Consider the following 24,481-nt stretch of genomic DNA (forward strand, 5'->3'; position numbering starts at 1 on the left):
TTTTGTTTTCAGAATCATGATAAACTGGAGTCCTGGAGAAAGAAGGCGAACGCACACACACACACACTATTTGAACTAATGTGCATATTTTTAAATTTTTTTTATTGCATTTGCATTGAGTAATTTTGCCTGTTAACTAAACCAATAGCAGCTTTCAGTACAGTTTACATTTTATGTGTACAAATGTCAGGCATCAGTGGAGAAGAATAGAATTCACGTGCACTGATTACCAAACACGAGAGCAGTTTTAAGCTAAGGCAGTCGGAAGAAAACTTGACTCCAGCGCGTTAAGATTTATTTGGATGTTTTTGGTTGAATTCAGTTTAAAGGAAAAGTTATATGGAAGGGGCCAACTGACTGACTCCCTTCTAAACAGCTTCACTGTGAATCATCAGAAATCATCTGCTCAGCTTTGTTCAAATACAGTGTTTCAGTCTGATTTTGTAAAGACAATAAAGAAATGTATATTTTTGGATGAAACGGGTGTATTTATACTTTTAAATTACAAATGTTAAAAATATCATAATTGTACAATAATTAAACAAGACTCTTATAAGTTTAAACTTTAAATAATGCAACTTCTTTTAACAAATGGGGGGGGAGTACATTGTCCATTTTTTGTCCTTAAGCTTCTTGAGACTGCTTTTCTCTCTGTCTGCGTAGTTTAACAAAGACCTGAGCATCTCTTTCACCTTTCCTGGCCTCAAGTAACTTCAAGAAATTGTCACCTACAAAAGCAGAAGAGACGGCATGAAGTCGTATTGAATCTTTAGATACTACAAATGGTCTAGAGCTAGATTGCATAAATATATATACAGTACATGTGTATACAGTCAGAAGTTTACATACACCTTAGCCAAATACATTTAAACTCAGTTTTTCACAGGTCCTGACATTTAATCGTAGAAAACATTCCCTGTCTTTTAGGATCACTACTTTATTTTAAGAATGTGAAATGTCAGGATAATAGTAGAGAGAATGATTTATTTCAGCTTTTATTTCTTTCATTACATTCCCAGTGGGTAAAAGTTTACATTCACTTTGTTAGTATTTGGTAGCATTGCCTTAAAATTGTTTAACTTGGGTCAAATGTTTTGGGTAGCCTTCCACAAGCTTCTTGCAATAAGTTGCTGGAAATTTGGCCCATTCCTCCAGACAGAACTGGTGTAATGAAGTCAGGTTTGTAAGCCTCCTTGCTCCTTGCTCCTCGCACACGCTTTTTCAGTTCTGCCCACAAATTTTCTATCGGATTGAGGCCAGGGCTTTGTGATGGCCACTCCAATACCTTGACTTTGTTGTCCGTAAGCCATTTTGCCACAACTTTGGAGGTATGCTTGGGGTCATTGTCCATTTGGAAGACCCATTTGCAACCGAGCTTTAATTTCCTGGCTGATGTCTTGAGATGTTGCTTCAATATATCCACATCATTTTCCTTCCTCATGATGCCATCTATTTTGTGAAGTGCACTAGTCCCTCCTGCAGCAAACCACAACATGATGCTGCCACCCCCATGCTTCACGGTTGGGATGGTGTTCTTCGGCTTACAAGCCTCACCCTTTTTCCTCCAAACATAACGATGTTCATTATGGCCAAACAGTTACATTTTTGTTTCATCAGACCAGAGGACATTTCTCCAACATGAAAGATCTTTGTCCCCATGTGCACTTGCAAACTGTAGTCAGGCTTTTTTATGGTGGTTTTGGAGCACTGGCTTCTTACTTGCTGATACAGAACTTGTTTTACTGTGGATATAGATACTTGTCTACCTGGTTCCTCCAGCATCTTCACAAGGTCTTTTGCTGTTGCTCTGGGATTGATTTGCACTTAACTACATTCATCTTTAGGAGACAGAATGGGTCTCCTACCTGAGTGGTATGATGGCTGTGTGGTCCCATGGTATTTATAATTGCATACTATTGTTTGTACAGATGAACGTGGTACCTTCAGGCATTTGGACATTGCTCCCAAGGATTAACCAGACTTGTGGAGGTCCACAATTTTTTATTTTATTTATTTATTTTTTATTTTTTTGCTTCTAAGGTCTTGGCTGATTTCTTTTAATTTTCCCATGATGTCAAGCAAGAAGCACTGAGTTAGAAGGTAGGCTTCAAAATATACCTCCAGTTGACTCCAATTAGCCTATCAGAAGCTAACTGCCTAAAGGCTTGACATCATTTTTTGGAATATTCCAAGCTGCTTAAAGGCACAGTTAACTTAGTGTATGTAAAGTTCTGGCCCACTAGAATTGTGATATAGTCAATTAAAAGTGAAACAATCTGTCTGTAAAAAATTGTACTCAAATACTCATGTCATGCACAAAGTAGATGTCCTAAATGACTTGCCAAAACTATAGTTTGCTAATATGAAATCTGTGGAGTGGTTCAAAAATGAGTTTTAATGACTTCAACCTACTGTAAGTGTATGTAAACTTCTGACTTCAACTGTACTATATATATATATATATATATATATATATATATATATATATATATATGTAACATTTTGTCATCATTAACTAACCCCGATGTTTCAACCTTGCATTATTTTCTTTTGCAAAACACAAAAGATGTTTGGCAGAATTTCCGAGCTGCTCTTTTTCCATGCAAGGAAAGTGATTTTTGCTGGCAAGCTTGAAAAAGGACAATACGTACCATAATAGTAGTCCATATGGCTTGTGAGCTATTTTCCAAGTCTTCTGAAGAAATACAATAGCTTTGTGTGAGGAACCGACCAAAATTTAAGTCATTAACTGATCATTTCCCCCTTTGCCTTAGCTCTCAAATCTCATTTGCAGTCATGCATATTCAAACTTGCCATGTAACAACCAGTCTAATGACACAGAGGAACCAATGGTGTTTGCTGTTAATGACATGGCAAGATGCATCTGAAGGTGCTATTTTTTAAATGGAACATAAGCGAGCTCATGGCAAGGGGAAGATTATCAGTAAATTAATAGATTAACATTGAACTGCTTATATTTCGATCTCTTCCACAAAGCCATCGTATGGCTTCAGAGGACTGCAAGTGTGCAAGTCGTATCAACCAATTTGATGATGCTTGATTGTGCTTTTTTCCTAATCTTTAAACTTTGGCAGTACAAATCGCCATTCACTTTCCTTGTAAAAATAACAGAAGCTCAGGATATCACTTTACATCTCCTTTATTGTTTAATGGAAGCAAGAATATAATACAGTGACAACATGAGGATGAGTAAATGATGACACGATTTTTAATTTGGGGAAAACTATTCCTTTAAATGCAGTGTGCTGAGAGTGAAAGTGATCTATGAGGTAAAGTACGTAATAAGGTTTAAAATTAAACCAAAATATGATGTAAATGATGTAAAGTTACTGTATATAGGTATAGGTGGTCTGGTTGTTAATGTGGAAAATGGGGTGCATAAAACAGTAAGTGACATACTGTTGGGTTTGGGGTGCATCAGAGGTAGGCGTATCTGTGCAGGCGTAGGGTTATTGCCTCCGCCCCCAACTCCAGGCACCGCCTTCAGAGAGAGGAACGCTTCTCCTTCAAAGTCATCACTGCTTAAAGTGTCATGGTCCAGCACTGTCACCAACAGGCATGCTCCTGGAGACTGACACTGCTCTAAAGTAATGAGACTGTGCCCCACAGAGGACAGGAATAGCATCACAACCAGAATATAAAGCTTGTAGGCATACAAGGTAAATCTCAAAACTGTCAAGAACCTGTCTGTGTCATATTTCACACCAAAATCGAAAGAAGCAAATATGAAACTACAATTTCCTTAAAGGAATAGTTCACCCAAAAATGAAAATTATCTCATCATTTACTCACCCTCAGGAGTATGACTTTCTTTCTTCTGCTGACCACAAACAAAGATCTTTAGAAGAATATCAGCTCTGTTGGTCCATACAATGCAAATGAATGTGGCCATAACTTTGCAGCTCCAAAAAACTCATAAAGGCTGCATTAAAGTAATCCATACGACTCCAGTGGTTAAATCCATGTCTCCTGAAGTGATATGATAGGTGTGGGTGAGAAACAGATCAATATTTTAGTCCTTTTTTATTATAAATTCTCCTCCCTGCCCGATAGGTGGCGATATGCATGAAAAATGTTAGAGAATCGCCAAAAACTACTAATGTGAAAGTAAAAATGGAGATTTATATAAAAAAAGAACACATATTGATCTGTTTCTCACCCACACCAGTCATATCACTTCGAAGACATGCATTTAACCACAGATGTACAGATTGTACAGATTATGTTAATGCTGCCTTTAAGTGCTTTTTGGACCTTCAAAGTTCTGCCAGCATTCGCTTTCATTTTTTGGACCGACATAGGTGAGAGATTTATTCAGAAATTCTTTGTTTGTGTTCAGCAAATGAAAGAAAGTCATTCACATCTGGGATGGCATGAGGGTGAGTAAATGATGAGAGAATTTAAATTTTTGGTTGAAATATTTTTTTGTGGGGGGGGGGATTGAGACATTAAGTCATTATATTACCATAATGCAAAACTTTTATATTTAATATCTTAAACTTGTATTTTAAACATCAGTGGTATTTATTGTTCTGCTTTTAATTATTCAATTTGAGTTAAATGTAAAAAATATTGTATTCCAGTAATTTTGTACAGTAATGAGTATCTAGTAAGAATCACCACTCAGAATAATCAGAACTACAAAGAATAAAAAATAAAATCTAAAGTAAAGCAACCGGATAACAGAAAGGAGAATTTGAAGTGGAAATGTGGTTAACTGTCATTAAAATGACAAAATGCAAAAAAAAAAAAAAAAATAAATAAAATCCTTAATGGTCCTAAAAATTGTCTTCATTTTCTTTGTGGAAATTATTATTTTTTCTTTCTTTTAATCTGTTTTTTTGAGATTCACCTAGAAGAGCTTCAAAATTCAACCATAGCTGGACACTAAAAAGACAGTATTACATGTTAAATGGACTAGATCAGGACGTTTGATCTGTGACTAAAACTGTAAAATTGCACATTGCTATGGCAGTGAGAGTTGTGTATGTTTACGCACAATTCAAAGGACTCTTCAAACAATGGGTGGAGATCGCAGTGCTTGATCTTGGTGGATCGTGGCTCAATCGCAGGGAACACATGCTTTGGTTTTAGAGACAGCTGAACAAAAGGATCACTGGAACCTGCAAAGGACAAGACAACCAGCTGGATAGAATGAACAAGCATCGTACACACAGTTGCCCCTAAAAAGTATTTGAACACTGAAACCACGGTTAAATGTAGGAATGCCATTGCATTAGATAACAAAACATCAAACCAACTGGCATCTGCAAACAAATAAAGCTAGACCTTTACTCAGAACTAACTAAGAAATGTTGAAAAGTGTGCATGTGCTACCTTTCTTTAAAATGAATTCCATTTTCTTTGGTGTTTTGTTTTCTAATGCAATGACACATCATACATGTGTGGCTTAAGTGTCCAAATACTTTCTGGAGCTGCTGTATTCTATAAGGGACATACAGTTTCACAACAGTATCTACCAAAATATTCAAGGTTGCAACTGAGTCACTTTCTCCTTCCTTACATCCTATATAATGTTCTTGTGATTTTCACAGGCTTTAATGGTAACCTGCATAAAGAAAAGGAAATGTCTTTGTCCTCTCACCATTTGAGTCAAGAGGGGTGAGGTTGACAGCGTTGAGCACCTCTACATGCAGTTTCTGGTCTAAGCGTTTGTATGAGGTGATCAGAGTGACGGCTCCATATTTCTCTCCATTAAACACTTTCTGTTGAAAATGTAGACAAAACCAGTTCAATAACACATGCATGCAAACATCTAGCTGGGACTTATGGATGATTTTCCACTCGTACTCACCTGTTCCCACACTTTTCTCTCAAAGAATTTCTCTATCAGCTGATTACAGCTTAAAGAGTTTTGTGTTAAGTGTGCTCGCAGTGTCTGGGAAAAAAAAAAAAAAAATGATAGAGGAATTTTAGGGTGGGGAAAAAAGTTTAAAGGAATATTCCGGGTTCAAGACATGTTACGTTCAATTGGCAGCATTTGTGGAAAAATGTTGATTACCACAAAAATGTATAGCCACAAGACAACAATAAACAATATGTGTGTTAACAGAATTTTAGTGTGAAAAAAATCGTTTGCTAACCTTTTCTGTAAAGTTAGCCAATTTTGCAACTTTGTCGACATGATGATGTAATGTCAACAAACCATGAACAACTGTAAAAAATACAATTTAAACAACTTTCCAGCTCCAATAATACATGAGTTTTAACAGAAGAATTAATGTACAGTAAGTGCTTTTATAAAATTATAAGCGTCATATTTCTGCCTTTGAACCCTCCAACAATTGGCCCCATTTACTTCTATTGTAAATGCCTCACAGTAACTTAGATTTAGGATAGACGAGTCAAGATAATTTTTTGTGGTAATCAACATTATGCCACAAATGCTGTCGGTTGAGCTTAACTTGTATTGAACCCGGAATATTCATTTAACAAATGTAGAGTACAAACATCTTGACTGACCTTGTATTCATCAGTATGTAGTGTCTCAAGAGGAAGCCCATTCCCTTCAGCATGAAAACACTGTTCTAAACACTGCCGATAACACATAAAATACATTTTTTACAGTACATTTCTGAAGAAAATGGCCATTTTCCAAACTGCATTTTTGCACTCTTAAAGGGCACCGTGGGAAGGCAACACCACTCAAACGGTCGTTTCAAACTAAAGTAAGAAAAATATTTTATTCACGAAGGGTACATCCATACACTATTGCCATGCTCCCTTCAGAGTGCCCACATCAAGAGCTCTGTCCTTTGGAGCGAGTAGGACATAGGGATGATCACTTTCGATTGGAATTTGCCCAATGTGTTATGGGTGGTTGCTAGGGGATTTCTATGAGGCTGCTAAGGTGTTCTAACTGGTTGTTAGTGTGTTGCTATTTGGTTGTTATGGTGTTTTTGGTGTTTGCTAAGTGGTTACTTACTGGCCTAAGTCAAAAGAGCCCAGCCACAAGTCTCTATTATATTCTGGTTCCTATGTTTTATCAGGCGAAAACAGTTGGATTCTGATTATTTACAAAAGTGATGGCTCACTTCTTCTCTACAAGCCGCATGATTTGAGGTATCATTTATGACACTGAATACAGGTACAGGATGAGTTATGCATCGAAGTTTAATACTTAGAGTTAGGGGTTTTGAAAAAAAAAAAAAAAAAAAAAAGAGTAATCTGACCTGCAGTGTGTACAGTAATCTCTGAAAGTAAATCAGGTTACTGTCTTCCTGTGTAGACATCTGTTGCAGAATCTTAACCGAGTTCATCCACAATGGTGTAAGAAGACTTATACAAGAGAAAGACAGAGAGAATGACAATCAAAATGCTGTATGCTTACATTTTTTATTTTTTATTTCTCGAATCCTGGAGCACATTAAGGTAAATAGATTTGGCTTGCTATCCATAATAAAGGGGCTCGAGCACAGGACTGTCATGAGCTCTGTCATGCGTACTATCTGTGTGAAAGATATGGTTAAGATACCTGTTAAAATTTTCTTGTACCAGATTTTCATTCATATACTGAAGTTCTGTCTCCAGATATTTCATTAAAGGAACCACAGCCTAGAGACAAGAGAGTCACACAAACTCAGTACACTTTAGAGATAATGTCAGTTTATACATCAAAGTGATTACGCTGAAAAAACATAAAAACTGAAAAACATTGGCCTTACCTCTTCTGTCGATCTGGAGGGAAGCCTATGACGTGAAGCCATGTTGCTAACGTGTATCTCAATATCTCTTTTCAGCTATTTAGAGAGAAGACAGACATGGTATAATGTGTTATAGCTATGTATATTCTGTAAGCATTAGTGTGTACTGTAGCTTTCTTACTCTCACAGAAAAACAGACCTCTTACTCTGAAGAAAGTGGCTTATTGCATCATCTCCTCAGGAAGAGCCCATGAAGATGTGAGAGATTATAACATATCAGTCCCCCCCTCACAAAACAAAACAAAAACTCAAACATACATATCTTTTGGACTACACAGTCTTCAACAGGAGTCCTGTAGATCTCCAATAAGCGCCAAGACTCAATAATTCCTGTAATACTTTGCAAACAGTATTTTTTACATAAAAAGAATTCAGACAGATGAGGTTAAATATGGTCAGGTGGAAGACCACCAAACAGTCCATCATGGTCAATCATTAGAGTTAGGAAGCCCTAAGTTAAAGCTGCAGTGTGTATTTCTATTCAAACTAGTGTCTACTAGAGATAGACCGATATATCGGTTTGACCAATTAATTGGTGCCGATAGTTGCTTTTTGGAACTATCGGTTATCAGAAAAAGTCAATGCTGATAGCGTTTGTAAATATTTTTTTTTTCCTCTGTGTTCCTCTGTGGAAGATTATACAGTTAGAACAGCTTGATTCTACAGTATAATAGTGGCTTTTTATATAGATACATATATAATCCTTAATCTGGTGAATATATAGGCTATAAAAAATCTTAATTTGGTAAAAAATTAAATATAGAGCATTTTAATGGAGCTAAGTCTCTGTCATTTCAAAATAAGAGTCCAAAAATAAGTGAGTATATTTTGGGCTTGTTTACAGTTAAAAGTCCCACATTATGCAACAAATCTGAATTTTTTTCAGGTTATTATTGGGATTGTGGTTGCACAAACTGCATTAGGGATTTTATTCATTTTTGACTATTGTATCCCTTATGTCTGTGCCCATCATAGTAAAGAAAGACTAAGTTTTTTTTTTTTTACATTCTATATATTGATTCTGAAAACTATCGGCCCATTAATCAGTAATCGGCTTTTTCCACCACCTTAGTTATCAGTATCAGCAAAATCCACTATCGGTCAACTTCTAACATTTACTGTTTTCAAACAGGCTTCCCAAATACAGTGGCAAGAAAAAGTATGTGAACCCTTTGTCTAATGACATCAACAAAAGCTAATTAGAGTCAGGAGTTGGCAAACCTGGCATCCAATTAGTGAAACGAGATTGGAGGTGTGGGTAAGAGCTACTTTGAATAATAAAAAACACTCAAACATTTTTGAGTTTGCTATTCAAAAGAAGCATCTGCTGACGTGGACCATGCCAACTAAAGTCTTGAAGGAATAATTGGAACTGGTTAACATCTCTGTTCGTGAGTCTGTTAAACTGAAACCATTAAACAGGCATGGTGTCCATGGCAGGGCACTACGAAGGAAGCTGCTGCTTTCCAACAAAAACATTGCTGCATGTCTGAAGTTTGCCAAAGATCACGTTGACACTCCACAACACTACTGGGAAAATGTTTTGTGGACTGAGGAATCTAAGGTTGAATTGGTTGGGAAGAACACGCGGCACTTCATATGGTGTCAAAAGGGCACCGCATATCAGTCCGCAGCTACCGGAAACGCTTGGTTGAGGTTATTGCTGTCACAGCAGGATTGACCAGTTATTAAATCCAAGGGTTCACTTAGTTTTTCCACAGCACTGTGAATGTTTAATGGGATGTTGTTAGCATTGTGTTTGTCTATACTTGTGACTTTGATGAAGATGAGATCACATTTTATGACCAATTAATGCAGAAAACCAGCTAATTTGAAAAGGTTCACAAAGGGTTTTTCTTATCAATGTACTCATCCGCATTCCATTGTTCGTAAAAAACTATATGCTTTCCCAAAACTTAATGTTGCTACGTCTGACCTCACAAACAAATAATGTTGAAAGCACCAAAGTGTCACAGTGTTTACACTTTTTGGTGAAATCAACCTACAAATGGCTTTCTTTTAGTTGTCTATGCACATTAAGATAGGATATGATAAAGGGCACGTTTATGTCCCAACAGAATCCAGTATAATCTCCCATAGATTCAAACTGATGCCGTAGATTACATTATGGTTACGATACCTTCTTCCCGAGTGTGTCAACCGCAGTGCGGATCTCTCGGTTAAGGGCGGACTGTGTGTGTTGCAGCTGCGATGGAAGCGTGTTCTGGAACTGAGCCTCTCCAATCCCATGCCGCGTACGTTCCCGAAGCCCCTCCCAGTTCAGCTGCTGTGGTAGGCGTGTCAAAACAGTGTGCAGATGCTCCAGATCATTCACCACTACACATAACTGGAGATGCATAAACCAGGAAGAGATGAAATTACAACCACTTTCAGATGGTCAGAGAGACCACATACATCGAGAGTCTCAACAACATTAAAAAAAAAACAGGATCAAGTATCACACACCAATGCCAATCAACAAACCAGACTGAATATGCTACACACTATTTGCTAGATGCAAAAAATTCAGTCGATTTTTTACAAATGCCATTTTTCTAACAGTGTGAAATAGTCTTATAATAGTATAATAGTGACTATAATAGTGAAATAGAGACATGTGCCCACCAATATTCATATTAGTGGTCAGTCAAGATGGGTTTTTAAATGGCAGATTCTTAAACTTTTCCATTGAGTTCCCCCCAAACCTGACCTTATATGAGCTTATATAAAGCTTTACTAATCAGATGGTTAAACATAGATGAAAAAAAAAAAAAAAAAAAACAGAATTGGAGTTTGACCTGTATGTTCAATGAATATAGTTTTGTCATATATTCTTTCATCAACAGCTTACCATGTTTATAGCACTGCCATGATCTGAGTCTACAGAGAGCTCCTTCACACGAGCCTTCAGCATCTGACAGTATGTTGACGCAATCTTACACACATCCTGTAACAGAAACACAAAAAGCACACACGTTTAAAGTGGAGTTATGTGACCGCACTGTAAACATAGTGCAGTCTATATTCATGCATATCACAGTTTAATGAAATGCTAAAATGACAAAAAAAAAAAGAAGAAGAAGGTGTATGCCCACCTCTGTGAGTTTGACCATAAGCATGAAGGCCTCCTCCGGATCAGGCCAGCTCAACTGTTCCCAGAGCTGTGCAATAGGATGTAAACATGCTGCAATGTCCACTGCAGAAGAGCTGTGCTTGATGGGAACTGTTCCGGTTTGCAGTGGCTGCAACTGCAAGAAGGAGAGAAAGTGTTTATGGGAGTGTAACTGACCAGTAGCTGCTTTCTTTACATGTATCATGTATGTTAAAATAAAGTTTGCTGTAAATAACTGCCTGTTTTTTCCAGATAAGCTAAACATGCATTAGGGGAATTCAGACCGAACGCTTTTTAGCACAACGATGCATTTTTTCAAGTGCAGTTTTTAAATGGCACAAATTATTATTTTATTTTTTTTACATATTTAGGTGATAAATATTAAATGTAATTCTACATCTTATAGTTGACATGCACAATCCATACTTCCATTATCAGAAATATTTCTGAAGGGAACAGGATGTGGCTGGATCATGAAAAGTGGTGTCTACAGGTGGTTGAAGGGGAGGAGCTGAAAAATAAGAGGGCTTGGTGATGTCAGCCAAAAAGAAAAGTTGTTTCAGAGGCCGAGCGATCAGGGCCGGCCTGTGGGTTTGTGGGGCCTTAGGTGAAATCCTGAAAATGAGCCACCCAGTGTGAAAATTTTCATAACTTTAAAACATCCATAGAACCCTAGCAAATGTAATGAGCAGATTTTTTTAATAGAAAGCACTAAAAATGAAGCACTATACTGTATAGCTCGGTATATGACAAATAACGTGTCCAATAGCTTTTTTTTTTTCACAACATGATGTTAGATGTATACGTAATATGATGTTTTTAGTTTTCACCGTCATTGTGATTTGTATGTGTAATGATCAGGTCCACGCATGTTGCACATTGTCCTATGTGTGTGCCCTCTAGAAACCATTGGACTGTGGGGAATTTCAAAATAAAAGTCATCAATATTTCTCAATCTTATGACTTGTTCGTTTACTTTGCCCATGTTCGCAGGGCCCCCTCAGGCACGTTGGTGTCCTAGGCGGTCACCTGTATCGCCTGTAGGATGGGCCGGCCCTGTGAGTGATAATTACATTTTGATGAATGATTACAAAGACAATTTTTTTTTTCCTTTGAAATAATGAGCACTGATTAATTGTGTACAATAAGAATAGAAATGTGCATTACGTTTGTAAATAGGGTTTGATTTTGAGATGAGTAAGCTGAAATTTCTAAATGTCTACTGTATTTACATGATATTAAATTTACATAATGGTTACATTTTGATGAACGATTACAAATTCCAAAAAAATGTTTTTCTTAAGAATAATGAGCACTGATAAATTGTGTCCAATACGACTACAGATGCGCATTACATTTGTAAATAGGTTTTGATTTTGACATGAATGAGCTGAAATTTCTAGCAGGCACCAATAGCAGTTAGAGCTGCTTAACGGGCTGTTTAATTGGTAAAAAAGAAAGATGTTTGACTTTGCCTTACATGGTGTTGAAAGTGTTTCAGATTGATGGTCGTACCTGATCCACTTGTACGGCCTTTTCCACCCTCTCCATTGTGGTGCTAAAGGCTTTGTTTAACCAGTATGGAAGAGCATCTCTGAAGTCCTCATGGAAACTTGTGAGCTGCAGCAACTTCCCCCTAAACAGTTTACAGCAATTTAAACTATGTCTTTTATGCTTAGATGCTTAGAAAATTATGAAGAACATGAGATTTACAGTTAACAGATTAATATATATATATATATATATATATATATATATATATATATATATATATATATATATATATATTATGCTAATGTAACATTTCAAGGGGTAACAGCAGATTGCGAGACTCAATCTGCTGCTAAAAATGCATATAGATGAAATATTAACATTGGTGAACATCTGACCTTTTTTGTAAGAAGGCTTTGTCTTTGTGTATTGCTTGCAAGGCAAGATACACAGGAAACAGGCTGTTCGCCAGCGGCTGATCCATTTGATTTTCCAACTGAGAGAATGTAGCTTTTAACTCATCAGCCAACTGTACACATGTGCACACACAAACACAAATACAACAGTTGAGGGACAACTGATAACATCTACTGATCACAGAGAAACACTTAACAGAGAAGTAATACACAAAACTTTTGATGTACAGTATATTCCTGATTCTCACCAGGGAGTCAAGCTTATGGTAAACTACAGTGAAAACATCCAACTGCACAGCACTGAAAAAAGAAAGAAAATTGTTAAAAGGAGAGTGAAGTCATGACTTGTTATCAGTAATATCAAATTATTAACAAACAATCCATTTATTTAGAAGGTTTGTTTAATAGTGGCTGATCTTGTACTGGAGCTAGGAACTCTAAATGTATTGTAAATGTAAAACGTACTACAGGCACAGGTGTGGCTGCTACCAATGGCAAAGAAAACTTAGGAAATTACCTCAACACCTAAATAATTAATTCAAATAAATTGTTGATCCGATGGATAGAAGTTTCCACCAGAAAAAGAGCAAGCAAGGCCTGCATCCAAGCTAAATGTTTACTGTATATACATGACATTAAATATGCATTAGTTAAATTTAAAATGCAAAAATTAGTTAAAACCAAGAGTTTCATTATTCTTACCTGACAAACACCTTGTTCCAGACATCTTTACTGAACCGGATGTCTTCTTGCACTTCTCCAATCAACCGAGAGAGAGCGCTGACAGTTTCCAGCAGATCCTGTCAAAGAGTGCTTAGAATTAACCAACACTCATAGAAGTGTCTGGAGATGAGCAAAGTTAATGCAGTATGTAATAATAACACAAAATGTAGGATGAATACTATATATTTTGTATAGATATAGAATAAAAGGATTCTTACCTTAGTCATGGGCTGATGTAAACCTTTTTTGATGTTAAACCACTCTACTGTGCCAGTCTGGGAGACAAAGAGCATGCTTGAAATGACTGAATAAAATACCTTTATTCAATAGCCATCATTGAATAAAATCTACCAATTAAGAAAAAAAGCAAAAGCTCATTTTAAATATCTAAATTCCCATAAGCTGTGTAGATGTAATTTTAAATACCTAAATTAAGTCACACTCATAAATAAAGCAAACACACAATTTTGAACAGGTGTGCAAACAGGGATTTTTATTGTGATTTAATATATAGAATTCTTTTTTTTGGTACTCACAGCAACAGCATCGATGACCTCAACATGTAAGTCAAAATTAGCAGGATTTAGTTTCTGAAATGCTCGAGTTTTACAAATCTGGACAAGAACCCTACAAAAACACATAAAAGCATAGAAATACATTATGAGAAAATTGCATGATAATACAGATAAACAGATTATTATTAATTGACAGATTATTTAAGTTATACATGGTTGTGTGTGTCCATATAGTAATATAGTACACCGTACTGTATATATACATATATAAAATTTGTGAACACTGATTGTCTTACACAGTTTTCTTTTTATTATATTTGTGGTAACACTTTACAATAAAGTTCCATTCGTTAACATTAGTTAATGCATTAACTATCATTAACTAACAATGAACAATACTTTTACAGCATTTATTAATCTTTTGTAATGTTTGTTAATTAAAATACAGTTGTTTATTGTTAGTTCAAAGTGCATTAACTAACTTTAAAATATAAAACGTTTGATTTTAAAAATGTATTATTATATGTTCAAATTAACATTAACCTAGATTAATAAATGCTGTAAAAGTAGTTCACTGTTAGTTTATGTTAACTAATGTTGTTAACTAATGTTAACAAATGAAACCTTATTGTAAAGTGTTACCATTTTCTAATCTTTTTTTCTTTTCTTTTATACATATATATGTTTTGTTTCTTTTTTCTTTTATGTTTTTTTTAACTAAAGTTTTTAAGTTTTTTCCTAAAACCTAATATCGCCTGTAAAAAATGTCTCTTTTTTTTATTTTTATTTTTATGCTACAGTAAAAAAGCATTAAATGGTTAACAGGTTAGCAACCTTAGCATTTAGAGTAAAAAATAATAATATATTTAACAAGACAATACATGTAAATATTATAAAAAATATATGTTTTTTTAGATGTGAAAAGAATGATTTTACTGTATAATTACCGGTAAAAATTTATAATATTTTTAAAAAGAGAATAAATATACTTTTACAGTAAACAATTTTTAAAATTACAATGAAAAACAATAATCGGTCGTTCCCAAAATTGTCTGCGTGACCCATCACATTTCATTATATTTTATGCAAATACAGTTGTTATGTTTCTTCTTATTTTTTATATCAGTTATGTGCATTAGGGTGTTCTATGTTAGATTTTATATAGTTTAATTTATGTTTATTGCATTATTTTAGTGTCACATGTGTGACCCTGATGGTGTTTCTTTACATGTGTATTGATCATTGCTCGTGGAAGGGTATATGGTGTTTAGCAATATATTTCAATGTAAAAAGCAGATTTTTATAGTTCCAGAAGGTTAGTATATTACGTTTATATCATTTAATAATATTAACGACAGTGAACCGTAAAATATGCAGGCATCAATATGACATCCCGTGATACCTAAAATGCGGTCCCTGTATTAAAAAATAAAAAATAAAAAGTTAATTTTATTGATGGTATTTTACCATAAATTTAACATGATTTTACTTTATTGTAATGACCAGAAAACAATCCCAAGGAAAAAGCTTTATAAACATACTAAATAATTTTACAGTAATTGAGAATTAGGGAAGGGGTATGATTAGGGGATGGAAAAGATCATTAACTTACAACAACAAGTCAATTAAAAAAATTTATATCAATAGTTAGGATTTATTGTATTTTTTTTTTTTTTTTTTTTACTAAAACCTGAAATTACCTACTATGAGTGAATCAACAAAAGGTCCCCATGAAGAAAATGGTTTAGTTCACAAACTAAATAACGTTTTAATGAAAATCTAAAAATGCAAGAAGGTTTCTGTGAGGGTTAGGTTTCTATGTAGAGTTAAGGGTTAGAAAATGCTATTAGCTCAGTACAAAATCAACAGAATGCAATTGAATGTCCCCACTACGATAGAAAACAAACATGTGTGTGTTACCTCAGCAGTGTATGTAGCCGTGGTGTTGTTTTGGGGGTTGGAGAATAGATGTCTCTGTATTTGGACACCAAGCAGAGCCCATACTGCAGAAACCCATGCAGAGAATCACCTAACTCCTGTTTCTTTAACCACACACATGCATGCACACACAGATGTCATTATGGTCTTTGTACAATCATTGTAAAAAGGAAACTTGATATTAGAATTTTAGTTTAACATGACAGTAGCCTACATAACAAAGCTGATGAAATGTCAAACTTTCCTCACATAACCTCATGTCTCCTCTAGAGTTTCAACAATGTCACAAACTGTACTTAGATCTGCTAAGATTCAAAAGTTTGCAATCAAACGTCAAAGAGTCAATAAGAACTCAAACATTTGTCCTCAAAGTCTTCCAAGACCAAATTATCTGATCTATGCCATCCAAGTTTATCTAATAGCTCTATACTCTTACTCAACAACTGTCTCATTTGTGTTTTCATTTTGGCATGACAATATTATATCAACTTGCTGATCATTTCTGTGGTAAAGTGCTAACGCATCATGCAAAACTGTACTGTTGCAACATAAACTGTTCATGATTTACTGTAGAAAGTTTTTTCTAATTCTGTGCATCTACACCCACTCTGAAAACTGTGTCTTTTAAAATGTCATATCTCATGGGCAAAAGTTTTAGCAAGAATTACTAACTTGTTGTTGGGGAAGTTCCTGATGGTCCCAGTGATACTCTATACTGGTTAGCTGCTGAAAAAGCACCGTTGAGTCCACCTCTAGGTTTTGGTACAGTTTACTGTATGCGACCCACTTCCTGTATAGCCCCACAAACAACCCACACGTATGCAAAAGAGATTTAAATGAATCAGCATTTATTCCATTCGTTACAAGTAAACTGCAGTCTGAAATGCATAAATGTTATCATTGAGTTCAACTGACTGAGTATGTAGTGGAACAACATGTAAGTGTATAAACCCTTATTTTTTTGCAACATGGTCTCATACAATCATGTTACTATACTTACATTTTTGCTAATAATTTTTATGTGACTTGTTATACATTTTGTGTCAGTTTCCTGGTGAAATGAACACTAGAGGCGCTACAACAACAATGACCTTTATTCCCTTTCACACAAATCACAAGTAAAACAGCAGATTTTCAATTCACATTCATATACTTTGCCATATTCCTCACTCAATGAACTCACATTATAGCATGACTTGTAAGGCAATATGTTTTAACATTTGCATTACATAACCAACTACATTTACAAGCTTGTTAAAGCACGATCAAATTGCCTGGCTCAACTGATAGAACGCTGCACAGTGCACGAGTCCTGAAGATCGCATCGACACGTGAGCTGAAAGTGTCATAGAAGCACCAAAAGATTATGTGGCTACTTCAGCAATTGTGTTTTTCATGTCACATTTGCTTGTAAAACAATATCGGTTAGGTTTGTTACGTCCTCCCCAGTCAAGGGTTGGAGAGGAGAAACAATTGGGGGCTCGTCCGGGATTTGGATTTAGGTAATAGCCCAACACAATCAATAATCAACCATTCAAACGGTTCTCTCATCACAGGGATTGGGTCAAGGGATGCAGGAGGAACGGTTTGATTAGGCTGACCTGCAATTTGGCACGCATGACAGGTAAGCAGGTTTAAGATTTATGGTAGGGAGGTAGGTTTTGTTGATTCAAACTCAGCAGAGCAATAACCTTAAAAAACTCTGTTTGGGAGAACATTTGATCTGCTTTTAGTTCCTCACAGTGAACATTTCACCATGGCATTGCAGCGATATGTGTAAGGAACTTCATTACATTATTTTGCAAAAATGTTGCCACAGTCACATAATTTTCACAAGATCAGTCTTGTTCTCAAATAAATTTATCATGCATAGCATAACATGTGACATGTTGGTGCTTACGCCAAGTCTTGAAGAAAAGGTGAAATGTCATTCTGAGTGGCGTAGTACTCAAGCAGGGCCGTCCCCTCCCCACACAGCTCTCCTTTCCATGGGTTACTGTCCTGAACGGTAACAAAGGAGTAAGATTAAAAAAAGAAAAAGAGGTAGAGTGATAAAGAAACTGAAAGCTTAACAATGGAGGTTGGTGCAATTAAAGTGCTTCCATGCTCCAAAATGTCAAAAGCAATCTGTTGTACATCACACTTGATTCAATCTAGTTTTCATAGTCAAACACAGACAAAGTTGTGAAATGAATAGTTAAGCTGAACCTTTTTGGTATATAAACAGAATATTGTATTTAAACAGTATTGCATGACTGAGCTGTAAACCTACACAACAAGTGGTGGTTTTAATCTCCCATTAAGTAATTTAACAAGATCTTTCATAATGTCTACAGAAACATTTATAGATGTCTAATTTAACTCTCTGTTAATGGAATATTCCCGGTTCAATACAAGTTAAGCTCGATCAACAGCATTTGTGGCATAATACTGATTACCACAAAAATTTGTTTTATCACAAAGGCTTTCTAAAGGACTAGAATCTGCCATACCACAGCTGGTCTCATATTACAGAATCATTAGCAAGCATTCATTATATTCTCAACATTACTTTGTCTTTTCATCACACACTGATGATAGGTACAGACTTTCAGTGTGAGGTGGGAATGTACCTGTTGCTTAGAGATATGGGCTTGAACAAACTGTTGCAGGATGCCACAGTAGTTCACATAATGACTCCTTCCAGAACTCAGGGTTTCATCTCGCTGTCAATTGTAAATCAACTATTAGAATAATGGCTTTATTAATTTCTTTGAGTCAGTTAATCCAGAGTAAATGCAGAAAAAAATATATTTTAAGTATTTTAAGAGAGTATAATGGTCAGGTTGCAATGTTTTTCTCTGGTTTTGTCTGTTTAGGCAGAGGCAGTCTACAAATGGATTCAGCAAAAAAGCATATACTGTATGTTTAATTTGTTCAATTATCAGACACTTTCATCCAGATCGCATGCTATGTTATATCTTATCACTGACATGGTCTCAGTGTGAACAAAACTAATTAACACATGAGAAATGCAAAGCTCTCACCTCTTTATGAATGAATTTAAGCTGAAGATGACACTGTCCTCTGTCTGGATATGTCTCTGTTCGGGGCTCCAGGGTAAACCAGTTGTCCTCTGTGCAATGCAAGTCCTGCCCACAACATACAAATTTAAAGCACCACAGGTAACAAAAATACATAAAATCAGTCTGTGTGTTTTGGACTGTTAAGTCCTAATATATGGAAATTGAAAATGATGCAATCTTGACTAGTGTAATGCACAATACCTTTAATTTCAGAACAACATAACCCAAAAAATCATCTTGGCCTTTCTCCTTTCTTGCATCCTTTATCATCCTGTCATGAAATAATTTGACACACAGCATAATACGAAATGCCAACGGCACTTTAAAGGCATTGTTTATGTGTTTTTATAAATTGAAGGTTTTTAAAGTGTGTTATATAATTGTTTTAAACCTTTTAAGTCCTTGGATGTGTGTGCGAAACTCATCAAGTTTTTGCACTAGTGACACCTCCTCATCTTTGTCCCTGTAAATCAAACATTTTTGAGATCTTTAGAATTAAAACATACACTAAATTAATACTCAGTGTTAGGTAGATTACTCCTGAAATGTAAACCGACATTGGTTACAAATTACAAGACTCATATTGTAATTAGAAATTTTAATCTTTTAGATAACATCTTTTCGGATTACTTTTGGATTAGCCATTGTATGTTTTGATGAAAATCTTATAAAGCTGAAGTGTGTAACTTTTTCTCCATTAAAATACTTTCTTCTGTCCCAGCTTAATATGCAGAAACAATTGTAAGTAAACCAGTCATGGATTTATTTCCTCAAAAACTGTAAAAAACTGTCTCTGTGGCACTATAAAAATTCCAAAACAAAAAGTTTGTTTTGAGTGACCCGACTGATATAAATAATGAGTGAAAGTCTCTAGATATGTTGTAGAGATGTACAATTTGTATCTCCTCATAATTATTCATGAGAAGGTGTGGCCTTGACCTATGACAGGTGCTTTTTCTGCCATCCTGAAGCATGGGCCGATGTGCATGTCCATGGTGCAGAAGAATGCAGTTGCATTATCAGTAATTTAGGAGCATTATCAGTAAATTCTGCACTAGTTATTGCACTGGCTGATTGGTAATGTAATAAAAATGTTATCATGTAATCCATTATAAGTAACTAATCTGATTATGCATAATTTTAAAAGTAATGAAATCCTGTTACAAGCATTTAGATTACAGGTAATCAATTACTCTCCAATATGCCTCAACACTGACAATACTATGAGAGCATAATATGATCAGTTCTGATCCCTTACCACATCTCGATGTGGAAATTGACACTTGAGATGTCGTCAAACTCCCTGTAAGAAATCAAATATTTAGGTAAAATGATAAATATATGTCCAAATTCATGCTTAGAATACATTCGAATACATTTAAGGCCAATGCGTTATAGGAACAGCTGGTCAAATACTCTAAAAAGGCTACAGAAGTTTAGAAGTCAGTTCTGTGTACTCACAGTTTGAAGGTCTCATCCCAGATGGGGTTGAGGGTCTGTTTCTTTATGCTTGTCTGGAACACCTGCCCTTTAGCCGAGTTCCGCACTACTGCTTTCTGGGGTTTGTGTGAAGAGCCGGCACTATGAGGCTCCTTGTCTTCATGTAGCATCGACAGCAGGCAATATGGATCACTGAATCCTGTTATAAAAATGGGTTAGATACATGTAGAAGGCTTGTCTTGATATAGTTTATACTTTAAATCAGTTATTTAGGGATAAATACATTCAATTCATTACATGATGTTCTGTAATTTTTTGCATACTATAATGTAAAAATGATCAACCCTCACTCAACAAAACACAGATAAAATCTTACCACTGACATCTTTCCCAAGAATACCTTTGGCTTGCTTCACTGTAACCATCAGGCAGTAGACTGGAATCTAACCATGGAGAGATTTACATACAGTATATAAAATAAATAATACAGCATGAAACAACATAAACATCATGTATTAGAGGCTGAAAAAATTACATGGCTTTCTGGAATACTTGATTCTGGGTGGTTCATTGCAGCATTCTGCTGTCAAATATTTTTGCATAATGACTGCTAATCTGTATAATTGACCAGTGTCCAAGGCAACTTATTTCCTACATAGCTATACTAGTTTCATGTATCATCTCTCATGTTTTTTTCATATATATATATATATATATATATATATATATATATATATATATATATATTTCAACTCAAATCGATATTTTTATGTCCATTTCTTCATGAATTTGGTAAGTAGCCATGTATTTAAGTGGAATAATGTACAGTCAGTGGGTCATTAACGCAAAATAAGGTCCTTCAGGGTGATACAAGAAGATCCTTGGGGTGTCAGGGTCTTGATCACCTTGTCATGGTTTATTTGTGGTAATTACTGGCTGACTGTACATCCTATACAATGTAAAAGATTATTTTATGTCATAGTGATTTATGTTCAAATATATTGACACTTTTCTTACCAATGAGCTTTGGACTTTTTCACTCAAGCTTTCATGCTCTGCCTCTGTCATGGAAAATGCCTGAGTGAGAATGAATATTTAAGACTTAAAAATCCATTACATCAACTGAGACTACTAACACATTTTTGTGAGTGAGAAAAGTGTGTGTTGGCTTACCTCTCTGATGTAGTCTTGCAACTCTTTGGCACTGTATTTCTCTTTTGTGTGTGTTTTTCCTAATCGATGAGTGATTGTGTACAGAAGTTCCCTGTACAGTGGCTTGAGCTGCAGGGACAATAATGGTCATTATTCGAAACAATTCACAGGAAAAAACTTGAAGTTATCGCTCTCTGTTGGATCACTACTGTACCTCTGTCTCTTTATGTTTCTTCTCACTCTCTTCTGGGTTCTGTATGTCCTTGAAATCCTTGAATATTATAATATAGCAAATATACTTATTTTTAGCTAATTTAAATGATAAAAAGTCCATTCAAAAAGCAACCATTCAAAAAGGAAAGTGCTTTTTGGTGGGGAAAAAAAAATCACATAATCGAAAAATATTCAAAGGCACACTTCAGTTAATAGATAAAACGCCTTTATTGGATATTGGATTTTATATTAGAAACAAATTAAAAACTATCATCAATAAAAGAAAGTATTGTGAATTGGAAACCCATGCATACTGGCACAACTGCATTCTTCAGGGAAGAGTTCTATACCTTTTTATCGTTCCATCTTCTGGTCATACCAATTCTCCGTGCAGGGGAGGCCTAAAAATTCAATTTAATTCTTTAATTCCAGGAAAGAAAATTAAACTCTTAAAATTAAAGAAAGAAAGAAAGAAAGAAAGAACCCTCATACCTGCCTCGGTCGGATCCTATTGGACTCTGGACTTTCCGTATGGGCCTATATGGACAGAAATAAACAAATTAACTGGAAAAATTAAATGAAAGCAATATTACTGGTGATACATTTTGCAATTATCAGGCCCAAAATATTGTAAAATAACATGTAAAAACTACTGTTGTTTGCCAACATATATTTAAACACAAATCTTTAATCACAGATGTAGATTCATGGCATAATAAAATGTCTGAATGGCAAGTATTGTATTCTTAAAGTACAAGAATAGTTCACCCAAAATGAACATTATGTCTTGACTCTCCCTCATGCCATCACAGATGTGTATGACCTTCTTTCTTCTGCTGAACACAAGCGAAAGTTTTTAGAAAAATATCTCAGCTCTGTTGGTCCTCACAATGCAAGTGAATGGGTACCAAAAATTTGAAGCTCCAAAATGCAAATAAAGGCAGCATAAAAGTAATGCATATGACTCCAGTGGTTAAATCTATATCTTTAGAAATTATATGATTGGTGTGGGTGAGAAACAGATCAATATTTTTACTATACATTCTCCTCCCTGCCCAGTAGGTGGCAATATGCATGAAGAATGCAAATCTCCAAAAACAAAAGAAGAAAAATGTAAAAGTGAAAGAGTAGATTGATGGTAAAGAAGGACTTAAATGTTGATCTGTTTTTGACCAACACTAAGATATGGATTTAACCACTGGAGTCTGGATTACTTTTATGCTGCCTTTATGTGCTTTTGGAGCTTCACAATTTTGGTACCCATTCACTTGCATTGTGAGGAACAACAGAGAGAAATTCTTCTAAAAAACTTCATTTGTGTTCAGAAGAAGAAAGGAGTCATTCACATCTGGGATGGTATTAGGGTGAGTAAATGATGAGAGAATTTTAATTTTTGGGTGAACGATCCCTTTAATATTCCAAAATAACTATAAAACAACCAGCTAGTGAAATTAAATAATTTAGAAAATAATTTTGCATGACATCGTTTGTGATCAGCTATGACAAGCGCAGGGCTCCACAAAGAATATGCTCATGCAAATATGTGATGGCTGCGTGTCTTCTCTATTGCACTTCCTTATTATTAGCAATAAGGAAACTTCATGATAGTGAATGATGAGTTTTTTTTTTTTTTTTTGGATCACTTTGTTATTGTCCAAAGTTTAAAGGGAAGCACTATAACCTTACAGGAAAATTGCCTTAACTATTTTGGAACATTGTAAAGGAACAAAGCAACCGCAACAGATTGCTGGAACAGATACTGTTCGCAATGATCATGTGTTCAACTGTTACAGAACATGCTACAATTATCCTATTTTTATATCTAATACATTACACATATTTACCATACATATTTATAACTGATAACACAACTTAGGATGTAGATGTAACATGCAATGCATTACACTTACCTTTCAAAATATGCTATAAAATGTATTGTTTTGATCGTACTGACATTATTAATAATAATAATATGTGACCTGCTCAATTTTTTTGTATCACTTTGACCCAGAAATACATTTTGAGTTTCATGCACTCAAGTAAAAAGAGAAAGTTTTAGCTTTTTAATAATATAGGCTAATATTTTGGTATCTACTCCACGCAGTTGCGAGATATAATCATTGAAATGTTGAGACTTTCCTCTTTTACTTCAGTGCATAAAACTCAAAGATCAAAGTGACAATGTTATATTTTATGAATTTTGTATATCTTATAATTTTATGTTATAAATAAAATCATGATTTATATGATTAATAAAAAAAGATAAAAAATGCAATTATACTAACCTCTTTAGGGGGAATAAGTAGGCTTTCCCTTTGTTTGGATGCCCCATCTTGGACTGGTACCATGTTTTTAGCAAGCCCGTCACTCCCTTTACAGCTGTTTCTGACCTTCACTTGAAAGAGACTCATTGTCCGATTATTCAGCCCTCCTGAAAACTAGATAAACAATGTGTTTATCAAATGCTACTTGTTTCTCTTTTTTGCCGTATCAAAGAGTAAAACACCAAAATGAATAGAATCATTGAGTCTTTATGAAAGTCTCATGTTTAGGAGCACAGTATCTCATGTAGGTTGCGGAAGTTGCTGTTTCCTGTACAAGTCGGACTTGCAACTTAGCTGTTTCTTCATACATCAGAACCTGTTACAACGGTGTCTCCTCTTGCCGTTCT

The 24,481-nt window shown here is 35.2% G+C and overlaps 1 protein-coding gene across 2 annotated transcripts; it reads right to left on the reverse strand.

Annotated features, from left to right (window-relative positions):
• Positions 1 to 83: 83 nt before the first annotated feature.
• Positions 84 to 24,433, reverse strand: LOC127422949 (protein unc-13 homolog D-like). 2 transcript variants are annotated; one of them, XM_051666850.1, is made up of 34 exons: positions 24,096 to 24,423; positions 22,303 to 22,347; positions 22,161 to 22,211; positions 21,812 to 21,868; positions 21,619 to 21,726; positions 21,463 to 21,522; positions 20,822 to 20,888; positions 20,467 to 20,644; positions 20,264 to 20,308; positions 19,397 to 19,468; positions 19,207 to 19,276; positions 18,967 to 19,071; positions 18,553 to 18,645; positions 17,841 to 17,941; positions 16,613 to 16,730; positions 15,923 to 16,044; positions 14,024 to 14,114; positions 13,706 to 13,762; positions 13,467 to 13,564; positions 13,013 to 13,064; positions 12,747 to 12,877; positions 12,373 to 12,493; positions 10,841 to 10,993; positions 10,597 to 10,692; positions 9,886 to 10,092; positions 7,707 to 7,781; positions 7,517 to 7,596; positions 7,215 to 7,320; positions 6,505 to 6,576; positions 5,837 to 5,920; positions 5,627 to 5,747; positions 5,021 to 5,144; positions 3,421 to 3,617; positions 84 to 728 (listed from the first exon to the last, which is right to left on the reverse strand). In XM_051666850.1, exons 1-34 carry the CDS (start codon positions 24,219 to 24,221, stop codon positions 625 to 627), a joined length of 3,387 nt encoding a protein of 1,128 aa, XP_051522810.1. In that variant the 5' UTR covers positions 24,222 to 24,423; the 3' UTR covers positions 84 to 624. The 2 variants fall into 2 exon arrangements, with proteins under 2 accessions (XP_051522810.1, XP_051522811.1); XM_051666851.1 differs by lacking the exons at positions 84 to 728; positions 3,421 to 3,617 and adding an exon at positions 3,626 to 3,990 and having other exon boundaries at positions 24,096 to 24,433.
• Between the last annotated feature and the right edge of the window lie 48 nt (positions 24,434 to 24,481).

The sequence above is a fragment of the Myxocyprinus asiaticus genome, chromosome 32 (assembly GCF_019703515.2).
Source record: "Myxocyprinus asiaticus isolate MX2 ecotype Aquarium Trade chromosome 32, UBuf_Myxa_2, whole genome shotgun sequence".
Lineage (NCBI taxonomy): Eukaryota > Metazoa > Chordata > Actinopteri > Cypriniformes > Catostomidae > Myxocyprinus > Myxocyprinus asiaticus.